The sequence below is a fragment of the Schistocerca piceifrons genome, chromosome 5, assembly GCF_021461385.2.
Source record: "Schistocerca piceifrons isolate TAMUIC-IGC-003096 chromosome 5, iqSchPice1.1, whole genome shotgun sequence".
Lineage (NCBI taxonomy): Eukaryota > Metazoa > Arthropoda > Insecta > Orthoptera > Acrididae > Schistocerca > Schistocerca piceifrons.
In genome coordinates, this window is record NC_060142.1 from 78,726,465 (window position 1) to 78,738,615 (window position 12,151).

At 47.2% G+C, this 12,151-nt stretch overlaps 1 protein-coding gene across 3 annotated transcripts in view; it reads left to right on the forward strand.

The window, feature by feature from the left end:
• Positions 1-12,151, forward strand: part of LOC124798261 (snurportin-1) — an 81,361-nt gene that overhangs the window by 22,193 nt on the left and 47,017 nt on the right. For 2 of the 3 annotated variants that reach the window (XM_047261582.1, XM_047261584.1), the window contains exons 3-4: positions 36-170; positions 9,981-10,142. In XM_047261582.1, coding sequence (XP_047117538.1) covers positions 36-170; positions 9,981-10,142 — 297 coding nt within the window. The remainder of the gene's footprint in view (positions 1-35; positions 171-9,980; positions 10,143-12,151) is intronic. The other variant, XM_047261583.1, reaches the window with a different exon arrangement.

Genomic DNA, 12,151 nt, shown 5'->3' on the forward strand with positions numbered 1-12,151 from the left:
ACTGAATTCTTTCATGCCCCTTCATCTTGCCACAGGTTGCAAGAAAGTGGCCATACTATGGTGTTCTAATGATGTCTGAATGGTTGCTGCAAGTCCCTGCAGATTTGGATAGCAAGTGGTTTGTTGTACCTTGTCCTGTGGGCAAGCGAACTTTGGTAGTTTCATCTAGGGTGAGTTTTCTAGTATTTACTAAACCAGCTTTTCAATATATCAAACATTTTTATTATCTGTCACCATTAGCCTATAAAGATAACACACAGAAACTGTCTCAACAGTTGAATGCGAAATGCTGTGAGCATGCTAACATCGGTTTGTTGCAGTATTGTGGAACTTAATTTGTGCTCAAACTATTAATGTGTGTTCAAGTTAATACCGTTTTGCTTAGCAATTACGAGCAGCGCACTGACGATGGCGACGTGTCTCATTGCCAAAATATTGTGTCCATTGGACACGGTGAACTGGCAGTGCACCTGTGGACTGTTCAATCACTCCAGCATTAGTTTCTTGTAGTATTCTGGAACTTACTTTGTGTGCAAACCCTGTTCATGTGTGTTCAGGTTAATGCTGTTTTTCTTAGCCACCAGTAGCAATTCCAGACTAGTACACTCTGGTGCTCACTGACATATTGTGCCACTTGTATATGTGTTATGTCCAAAACATCACAGAGAAATACACATCAAGTACATTGACAACATCCATCATTTTATCGATTAACTCTTTCATGATGATCCAAGCACAAATTGTTGTATTGTCAACTTATCCACATAGTTGCATCAAATGATGACATTGGGATGGCAACTGGTATGAGAGCCTTTTCGACGAAGGGGGGGGGGGGGGGAAGGAGGGAGGGGTGTCTGGCTTTCACAATGGTTTCTTGTACTTCTACAACTTCTGCCCACAAGAGAAAGCTAGATGAGTCTCTTTTCTTCTGTCAGTGCCAAAGTTCGTAGTTGTTTCTTGGTCTGACGAAAGTCAAGACTTCTCCACAATCAACCCTTTCATTATTCAGAGAGGTGTCTATGCAATTGCAGGTCCTGTAAAGTCTTGTTCTGAGTTATGAAAAGGCACCTTGTTGTTAGAGACAGACAGTGCCCTCCAGGCACATACATTTCTTTGAACTACACTGATACACACCTTCCCTGTCCGGGTGGAAGTGCAACATACTTTAAATTCATCACGCGGGGTGGTTTATACTAGATCACTCGACAGATTATCCAATGAGGACAGTCAAAATTACCTGTCTGATCAGGGTGTAACGACCATACATTGAGTCATGAAAAGGGTTGAAAAGGAATTGGTACTGACCTGCACTCTCTTCTTGGCATTTGATGGAGTTCAACTTCCATCGAACATTAAAGCAGGATATGAGATGATTTCAGTTTGCCCTTACATACCCATCCCTACGCATTGCTATCGGTGTCAGCGGTTTAATCATACCAGCCAGTTATGTTCCAATATGGCCAAATGTGTTACCTGTGGCAGGAATGCCCATGATAGTCATTGTCCACCTCCATCCCCTCATTGCATCAATTGTATGGGCGACCACACTGCTTCCTCTAGAGATTGTCCCATTTTTAGAGATGAATGAATTATTCAGGAAATCCAAGCGAAGGAAAAGGTGTCTACCTTTGCTGCTCGTAAGTTATTCACCAGTAGAAAGACCACTGTGTTCCCAGTTGGTAAGTATAGCACTGTCTTCGCCTCTCCTTGACCTACTAAGGAGGTAGCCACGCGGACTTGCGATCTCACCTTTAGCACCACAGTTGTCAAATCGGCCTGCCCAAAGATCACCCGTTCAATCTCCACACTATCACCTACTCCCTCTAAGACTCAACCTTCATCGGCTCCTACTATATCAAGGGCCCCAAAATCGGACACCCGGACTTCCAAAAAGAGCCTACTTATGAAGATTTTTTTTACATACACAGACCTCACAATCATCAAATCCTCCCTCATCTCAACGTCCTGCTTTCAAGAAGGCTCATAAGAACTATAGTGCCTATCATTCTCCGCCATGGCATCTCCCTTGTACAGCACCACCCAGCAGTAATTGCCCTTAGCCGTCTTCCATGTTGCTGAGACACACCACTGGTGGCTGACCAACCAGCCAGTCACTGGTGGCAGGAGCTGCCCCACGAACAATTTGGGATTAGGATCTTCTGCCTTTGGCTGAATGCCGTTCCATGCCATCAGCCACCGGCTCTCAGCGGTTATTGAGTTGACGGCAACTGTGGTGAGATTTTTCCGTTTTCTGTCCACCCTGTGTCAATATCCATTGGAATATCCATGGCATTCACTCTAATCTGTATGAATTGTCAATCCTCCTAATATCATATATCCCGGTCGTCTTCTGTCTTCGGTAAACAAAGCTATGTCCCCATGATCGCTTTGTGTTCCCTCATTTCCTGGTTTGATCTCCCCTGTGTTGATGGAACTCCAGCACACGAGGGTCTTACAATTCTTCTCAATGATACTATCCATTATCATCCAATCCCCTTAAACAGTTCCTTCCAAGCTGTCACTGTACGTCTTTTCCTTTCTGGACACACCTTTTCTCTTTGTACCATACACTTTTCATTATCCACACCAGTGGCAAGAGCCGATCTCCTTCATCTCCTTGATCAGCTTCCACCCCCCCCCCCCCCCCCACCCACCCACCCCCTATTTGTTGGTTGGGGATTTCAACACCCACTGTCCACTTTGGGGATCTCTGCGTCCTTGTCAGGCAGGCTCCCTATTAATTAATGTCTTCCACCAAGCAGATCTGGTTTGCCTCAAAACTAGGGAGCCTACTTTTTTTGTCTGCCTCCACATCAACCTACTTTCATTTGGACCTTTCGGTTGGTACTGGTCAGCTAGCTCAGTGCTTTTACTGGTTTCCTCTTGCTGGAGTGTATGGTGTGTCGGCGGTTGGGTTGGGTCCTGGAGTCACATGGCCTACTGGCTCCATGTTAGGGCGGCTTCCACCAGACGCCCTGATGTCCCCCCACCCTCCCCTCAGTTCCTTGGTGGAACGAGGTGTGCCATGACACAGTATGAGTGTGGATACATGCTCTGCACATTTTTATGTTGGCCAACTGTATCCGCTATAAATGTTATGTACCCGATCCCGTCACATCATCCGCGATAGCAAAAGGCAGCTGTGCCTTCTTTACCAGCTCCTTTAACACTTTCATTCCATCATCTGTAGTTTGGAGTTGAATTCGACAGCTATCCAGCATGTCTAGTTTCTCCCTTGTATCTTGTTGCGCAAGATACCTTAGTGGACCCAGTCGCAATTTCTAACTCATTGGGTCAACACGCCTCTGGAGCTCTTTACACCAACCCCATGGAGAGCCTTTACACTGGGACTGCTGAACCTCCACTGTCCAATCGGTGAGCTGTCCTTCTGAGTCCTTATGCTAGTTATGTCCTCCATGCCTTCTCATTAAACTCATGCCCTTTCTTTCGACACCTCCTTGGATTTAGGGTAAGCAGGCCGCTCTTCCTCACTACTACCACTGGGAGTCTTCCTCTTCTCAACTGCTACATTCCCTTTCCTTCAAATTTCCTAAAACTTTCTTGACAATTGGGTGTACGACGCCACCTTGTCTTTGCCCCCAGACCTGCCTTCACCATGACCTTCCCAGCTTCCTGAGGATAGTACCCTTCCCACACTTTGTCATGGGGCATTTTCTGCTCTAAGCGCACAAATGGAGGGTGCTACATTTATTTACAGTGATGGCTGAAAGACCACCTTTGGTATTGGGAGTGCCTATATTGTTGGCAACACCCGTATTAGATTTTGGCTTCCCAACCAGTGTTCGGGTTTTACTGCGGAGCTTGAAGCTGTTCTCTGGGCTGTCCAATACATCTGTCACTATAAGCGGATACAGTATATTATATGCTCCAATTCGTTCAGCTCTCTTCTCAACCTTCAAGCTCTTTATCCTGTCCACCCTCTGGTCCACCGGATTCAGTATTGCCTCCACATGCTCCACTTGGGGGCCATCTCTGTGGCATTCCTGTATATCCCACGGCATGTTGGTACCCGCAGAAACGAGGCAGCCGATACAGCGGCAAAGGCTGCAGTCTCTCTTCCTCGGCCTGCTCTTTGCATGGTTCCCTTTGCCGATCTACAGAGACATTTTATGTCATCGTGTTGCTCTTTTATGGCACACACATTGGTCTGCACTTCCCGATAATAAATAACGGCACATGAAACCTCTTCCCTGTGCTTGGACATCTTCCCGGCCTCGTCATTGGGAGAAGATAGTTTTAACTAGACTTCAGATTGGGCACTATGTTTTTAGCCTGAGCAACATCATTCCGGTGCTCAAACCCGGTAAAAATCCCCTTGATGTGGCCCATCAGCCTCACCAACATTGTTTGTAAGCTGCTGGAGTGTATGGTGTGTCGGCGGTTGGGTTGGGTCCTGGAGTCACATGGCCTACTGGCTCCATGTTAGGGCGGCTTCCACCAGACGCACTCTACCACTGATAATCTTGTGTCCCTCAAGTCTGCCATCCGAACAGCCTTTTCCAGACGCCAAACCCTTGTTGCAGTCTATTTTGATCACATGCAAAGTGTATTACACCATCTGGCGACATCATATCCTTGCCACATTATGTGAGTGGGGTCTCAGAGACCCGTTCCCAATTTTTATCTAGAATTTCCTGTTGCTCCATATTTTCCGTGTCCAAGTTGGTGCCTCCCATAGACCCCCGCCCCCTTCCATATCCAGGAGAATAGGGTCCCGCAGGGCTCTGTATTGAGTGTCTCACTATTTTTGGTGGCCATTAACGTTTTAGCAGCAGCTGTCCGTCATCCGTCTCGCCCTCTCTGTATGCAGACGACCTCTGCATTTCGTATTGCTCTACCAGTGCTGGTGTTGCTGAGTGGTGCCTACAGGGAGCCATCCACAAGGCGCAGTCATGGGCTCTCGCCCATGGCTTCCAGTTTTCGGCCACTAAGTCGTGTGTCATGCACTTCTGTCGGTATCGTACCATTCATCCAGAACCAGAACTTTATCTTAATGATGATCCACTCACTGTACTGGAGACATATCAATTCCTAGGACTGGTTTTAGACGCCCGATTATTGTGGGTACCTCACCTTTGTCAGCTTAATCGGAAGTGCTGGCAGCACCTCAATGCCCTCTGCTGCCTGAGCTACACTAACTGTGGTGCAGATTGCTCTACTCTACTGCAGCTCTACAAAGCCCTTGTTCAATCCCGTCTTGACTATGGAAGTCTGGTTTATGGTTCGGCAGCACCCTCTGTGTTGCATGTACTTGTCCCAGTGCACCGCTGTGGTGTTTGCCTAGCGTTGGGAGCTTTTAGAACGAGTCTGGTGACCAGTGTCCTGGTGGAGGTTGGATTCCTTCCATTGCAGATACGATGTGCACAGCTGTTCAGCAGTTACGTTGCACACATTCATAATTCTCCTGAGCATCCGAATTACCATCTTCTTTTTCTACCTGTGGCAGTCCATCTCCCGCGTCGATGGTGCAGGTCAGGGCTAATGACTGCAGTTTGTGTGCAATCCCTTCTGTCTGAACTGGAATCCTTCCCTTTATCACCTCCCATCCAGGCCCGTCTGCATACACCTCCATGGTTTACACCTAGGCCACAGATTCGTCTGGACCTTTTGCATGACCCTGAGGACTCAGTTACTCCTGTCACTGTCACTTCCTCTCCATTCTTGACATGTTCCGGGTCTCTGAAGTGCTTTACACCAACTGTTCAATGACTGATGGTCATGTTGGCTTCGCCTACGTCCACAGAGGGCATTTTGGTCAGCATTCCTTGCCCGATGGCTGCAGTGTAGTCACTGCAGAGCTGGTGGCCATCTCTTGTGCACTTCAGTATATCTGTTCATGCACTGGGGAATCGTTTATTCTGTGTACTGACTCCTTGAGCAGCCTATAAACTATCGACCAGTGCTACCCTCACCATCCTTCGGTAGTGTTCATCCAGGATTCCATCTATGCCCTGAACTGGTCCTATCATTCAGTGGTGTTTGTGTGGATCCCAGGCAACGAATTTGCCAACAGGCTGGCCAAACAGGCTCTGCGGAAACCGCGTCTGGAGATGGGCATCTCTGAATCTGGCCTGTGTTCTGACTTAACACCGTAGGGTTTATCGGCTTTGGTAGATGGAATGGCATAACAGTACACACAACAAACTGTGTGTCATTAAGGAGACTACGTATGTGTGGGAGACTTCCATGCGGGCCTCTCGCAGGGAATCAGTTGTCCTCTTCCGGCCCCGCATCGGCCGCACTTGGCAACCCACAGTTACCTCCTGTGCCATGAAATCCAGCCTAAGTGTTGGTGCGGCGCCTGGTTGACAGTGGCCCATTTTCTGGTGCACTGTCCCATTTTGACTGCCCAGCGACGAAATCTTGGGTTTTTGGAGTCGTTGCCACTAATTTATCTGACAACGCCTTATTGGCCGATTTAGTTTTAAGTTTTATTTGAGAGGGTGGGTTTTATCATTTGATCTACGTTATAGCGCATGTCCTTTGTCCCTCTGTGTCCTCCCTCTATCTGCCCCCCACTCTATCTGCCCCCACCCCCCAACTCTATCTGCCCCCACCCCCCAACTCTATCTAATGAATTGTAATGCAGTTCTGGCTTTCTCATATTGGCCAACCAATGTCACAGACTGCAGGTATGCTGCTGAATGACTGTGAGACCACCTTAAAAAGAACCTATTTCATTTTGTGCTCACACATTGGCTATACCTAATGCAGTCATAGCAGAGAACATTACCATTCCTTTTTTTGCTATGTAGCCATTAAAATAATGATTGCATATTTACTAGTGAACAGCATAATTTTTATCGCTGGCTCTGCATTTAGAATATGTACATATCTTAAGTGAACTTATGGCAGCAGAAACAATATGCTGCCCCCTCACACTTCGAAGTGGAGGGGGCGATAGCCGCCACTGTCCCATCTCCACCTCCACTCTCCCATCTCCACCTCCACTCTCCCATCTCCGCCTCCACTCTCCCATCTCCGCCTCCACTCTCCCATCTCCGCCTCCACTCTCCCATCTCCGCCTCCACTCTCCCATCTCCGCCTCCACTCTCCCATCTCCGCCTCCACTCTCCCATCTCCGCCTCCACTCTCCCATCTCCGCCTCCACTCTCCCATCTCCGCCTCCACTCTCCCATCTCCGCCTCCACTCTCCCATCTCCGCCTCCACTCTCCCATCTCCGCCTCCACTCTCCCATCTCCGCCTCCACTCTCCCATCTCCGCCTCCACTCTCCCATCTCCGCCTCCACTCTCCCATCTCCGCCTCCACTCTCCCATCTCCGCCTCCACTCTCCCATCTCCGCCTCCACTCTCCCATCTCCGCCTCCACTCTCCCATCTCCGCCTCCACTCTCCCATCTCCGCCTCCACTCTCCCATCTCCGCCTCCACTCTCCCATCTCCGCCTCCACTCTCCCATCTCCGCCTCCACTCTCCCATCTCCGCCTCCACTCTCCCATCTCCGCCTCCACTCTCCCATCTCCGCCTCCACTCTCCCATCTCCGCCTCCACTCTCCCATCTCCGCCTCCACTCTCCCATCTCCGCCTCCACTCTCCCATCTCCGCCTCCACTCTCCCATCTCCGCCTCCACTCTCCCATCTCCGCCTCCACTCTCCCATCTCCGCCTCCACTCTCCCATCTCCGCCTCCACTCTCCCATCTCCGCCTCCACTCTCCCATCTCCGCCTCCACTCTCCCATCTCCGCCTCCACTCTCCCATCTCCGCCTCCACTCTCCCATCTCCGCCTCCACTCTCCCATCTCCGCCTCCACTCTCCCATCTCCGCCTCCACTCTCTGTTTATACACCTCTGTGTGGAATGTTTCATTTCTAAATAACAGTGCATGTGTTGGTTTCTGACTCACTGATTTATTTTACATTCTGTGTAATTCTTGTTGATTTGTTGCTGCGAAGTAAATAGTTGCAGCTCATTGTTATAATAGTAGCAGTGGTGGAAGTTGGTTATAGAACTTCTATGCAACCTATTCTGTGTCTGGTTCCCCTGCCTTGAATTCATTTAGCAAGGGCCTGGCTAAGGGGATAAGTCAGAATTATGTAACTCTCAATGGGTGCACTCAGGCTGCACTATGCTGCTGTATTTATCAATAAATATCTTTGTAGATACTTCAGGAGTCACGTTTTGCAGCACAGCAGGATAGAAAATTGTTATCAGCCTTCGTAAATAAGGATAATAAAGTATCAGTGTGCCTTGTTGGTTTTCAGAGAGTCATAGTCTGTGGCAAACTTAGAAATTTGGATATGATTGATGTTCAACCAATCATTCTTAACTGAGCATTTCCCATTTGAGGAATAGGAAAAGGAAGAAATCATATATCCTGTATGCCACTATACATCATGGCTCTTGGAGTTCATGTGTGTATGAGACAGAGATATGTTGGTGAACTGATGGGAATACAATTAAATGGTAAGAATACATAAACTAATCATTAACACATTCATGTGTGGGGAATGCACTCATTCATGTCCGTCCGTCCCCCCCCCCCTCCTCCTCCTCCTCCTCCTCCTCCATCAATTTTTTTCTCTTTCTTGAATTAAATGTGCTTGAAAGGCGGATTTATCTGCCAAGTTTCCTCACTCTTAGCCCTCTCTCTGTCCTCCACAGCCTCCTACCCCTGCCACCATCCAGTCCCTGAACTTCCTGCCAGGCAGTATTGAGTTCTCTCTCTTCCATGACCCCCCTCCCCCCCCCCCCCCCACCCACCTCCCTTACCCTGCTATTGCTATCCCTCCCTTCTGCTTTCTTGCCATGGACTGCTGTTCCCATTCAACATGACACAGTTACATTACAGCCTGAGCTGCCGAAGATAGTGATCATGTATGAGCTGTGCTTTGTGTGTGTGTGTGTGTGTGTGTGTGTGTGTGTGTGTGTGTGTGTGTGTGTTTCCATTTCTGAAGAGAGATTTGGCTGAAAGCTCAATGCGTGACAGTGTTTTCGTTGTGCTTATCTGCAGCTCCGTATGTCATCTTTAAAGTAAGTAGCAATCTATCCTTTTCATAATATGTCTGTGCGTCCATCTGTCTATCTACCTATCCATTGGTCTGTTCGTTTATGTGTCTTCCTATCTGAGTTTGTAAGATTCTCTATCATAAAAAGAACTTGTTTATTTGCATCCTTTGGCATTCTTGTACAACGGCTCAGCACTGTGGGTAAGTCAGTTCTAAGTTTGGAGAAAGGTAAGGGCATAACTTCTAGTATAAGATTGTGCTTAGTAAACCACTTTGATGTTCAGGTTGAGGACAACTCTGCCTTCAAGTGCATGTATATTGTCTTGATGAGTTACAGTTTATGGATTCAGGTTTTGTGTAAGTATTTCTTCAATTTTCAAATAGTTAAAAATTTTATTAAAGGCTACTGTCCATAATGTAACATTTCTCTGCATATTTAATTAATGTTCCTAAGCAATGTAAGTATTCTGTTCACCATAGCATCCATCCATGTCTAGAAATAGGTTAACAATTATACTCAGAAAACCCTGAAAGGAGGCGATACAAATTTTTACTTGTAATGAGGATAATGGCCATAGATTTACAATGAATACAGAGTATGTTTCTTATTAATATATGCGATGTGCAGGTCAAGGAAAGTGATTCTATTATGTTGTTGACATTAAAAGTAAATTTTACATTCCAGTATAGTTCATACGACTTTGGAGCAAGTTATATGATATCCTTCATAGGGGCATGACATTAACATTAAATGTCATCAAAAACTCATGTACAACCCACAGATATGAATTTTAATTGAATTTATTTTCCAGTTGAAAATGTCAGCACTGATAATTGCCTGTTACAAATGATTGTGAACAGTTCTCATTTATTATGGGCATGACTATTAGCTGTTTCATATCAAACATTCCAAGTACTGTGAAGAATTGTGGGCATGGTAATGTTATTAGACTAATTTTTTTTCACTAGTGTCTGTTCTCATTGTTTTTATTAGCGAGGGACAAGAGCCTATGACAAGAGGGGCTTACCGACTGCATCGTTCCAATCTGTGTTACCAGCAGGCACAATGTTGGACTGTGTGTGGTGCAGGGAGCAACGTAAATATTTTGTGCTGGATGTTCTTATGTGGAACAGGAAAACATTACTTGATTGTGAGGTCAGTTTCCAAAAGTGTATACAGACAATTGCTTTACTGTTTACATGTAGTCTCTGATAATATTAGTAACTTCATATTAAATTTTAATCCAACTGGAATATTTGTTCATGTGTTCAGTAGCTAGTGTAATTTGTGTCCCTCAGCAAAAGTGAGTTATATTTGTAACATAGATTCAAATTGATAACTGTGTCATTACCCCGTGAAAGCTTTTACCAAACAAAAGCATTGGCATGTTGATAGACACAAACACACTCACACAAAATTCAAGCTTTCGCAACCAACGGTTTGCTTCATCAGGAAAGAGGGAAGGAGAGGGAAAAACGAAAGGATGTGGGTTTTAAGGAGAGGTAAGGAGGCATTCCAATCCTGGGAGCGGAGTGACTTACCTTGGGGGAGGGGGGGGGGGGGGGGGGGGGGGAAGGACAAGTATACACTCGCCCACACACACATATCCATTCTGCACATATATAGACACAAGCAGGACATTTGTAAAGGCAAAGAGTTTGGGCAGAGATATCAGTCGGGGTGAAGTACAGAGGCAAAGATGTTGTGGAATGACAGGTGAGTATGAGCGGCGGCAACTTGAAATTAGCGGAGGTTGAGGCCTGGTGGGTAACGGGAAGAGAGGATATACTGAAGGGCAAGTTCCCATCTCCCAGAGTTCTGACAAGTTGCTGTTAGTGGGAAGTATCCAGATAACCCGGACAGTGTAACACTGTGCCAAGATGTGCTGGTTGTGCACCAAGGCATGTTTAGCCACAGGGTGATCCTCATTACCAACAAACACTGTCTGCCTGTGTCCATTCATGGGAATGGACAGTTTGTGTTGCTGGTCATTCCCACATAGAAAGCTTCACAGTGTAGGCAGATCAGTTGGTAAATCACGTGGGTGCTTTCACACGTGACTCTGCCTTTGATCGTGTACACCTTCCGGGTTACAGGACTGGAGTAGGTGGTGGTGGTGGGAGGGTGCATGGGACAGGTTTTACACCGGGGGCGGTTACAAGGGTAGGAGCCAGAGGGTAGAGAAGGTGGTTTGAGGATTTCATAGGGATGAACCAAGAGGTTACGGAAGACTAGGTGGATGGCGGAAGACACTCGTGGTGGAGTGGGGAGGATTTCATGAAGAATGGATCTCATTTCAGGGCAGGATTTGAGGAAGTCGTATCCCTGCTGGAGAGCCACATTCAGAGTCTGATCCAGTCCCGGAAAGTATCCTGTCACAAGTGGGGCACTTTTGGGGTTCTTCTGTGGGAGGTTCTGGGTTTGAGGGGATGAGGAAGTGGCTCTGGTAATTTGCTTCTGAACCAGATCAGGAGGGTAGTTGCAGGATGCGAAAGCTGTTTTCAGGTTGTTGGTGTAATGGTTCAGGGATCCGGACTGGAGCAGATTCGTTTGCCCACGAAGACCTAGGCTGTAGGGAAGGGACTGTTTGATGTGGAATGGGTGGCAGCTTGTCATAATGGAGGTACTGTTGCTTGTTTGGTGGGTTTGATGTGGACAGATGTGTGAAGCTGGCCAATGGACAGATGGAGGTCAACGTCAAGGAAAGTGGCGTGGGATTTGGAGAGTAGGACCAGGTGAAATCTGATGGAACCAAAGGAGTTGAGGTTGGAGAGGAAATTCTGGAGTTCTTCTTCACTGTGAGTCCAGATCATGAAGATGTCATCAATAAATCTGTACCAAACTTTGGGTTGGCAGCCTGGGTAACCAAGAAGGCTTCCTCTAAGTGACCCATAAATAGGTTGGCGTACGTGGGGGCCATCCTGGTACCCAATGGCTGTCCCCTTTAGTTGTTGGTATGTCTGGCCTTCAAAAGTGAAGAAGTTGTGGGTCAGGATGATGCTGGCTAAGGTGGTGATGAAAGAGGGTTTTAGGTAGGGTGGCAGGTGATCGACGTGAAAGGAAATGCTCCATCGCAGCGAGGCCCTGGACCGTGCGGAATATTTGTGTATAAGGAAGTGCATCAATGGTTACAAGGATGGTTTCCCGGGGGTAACAGATTGGGT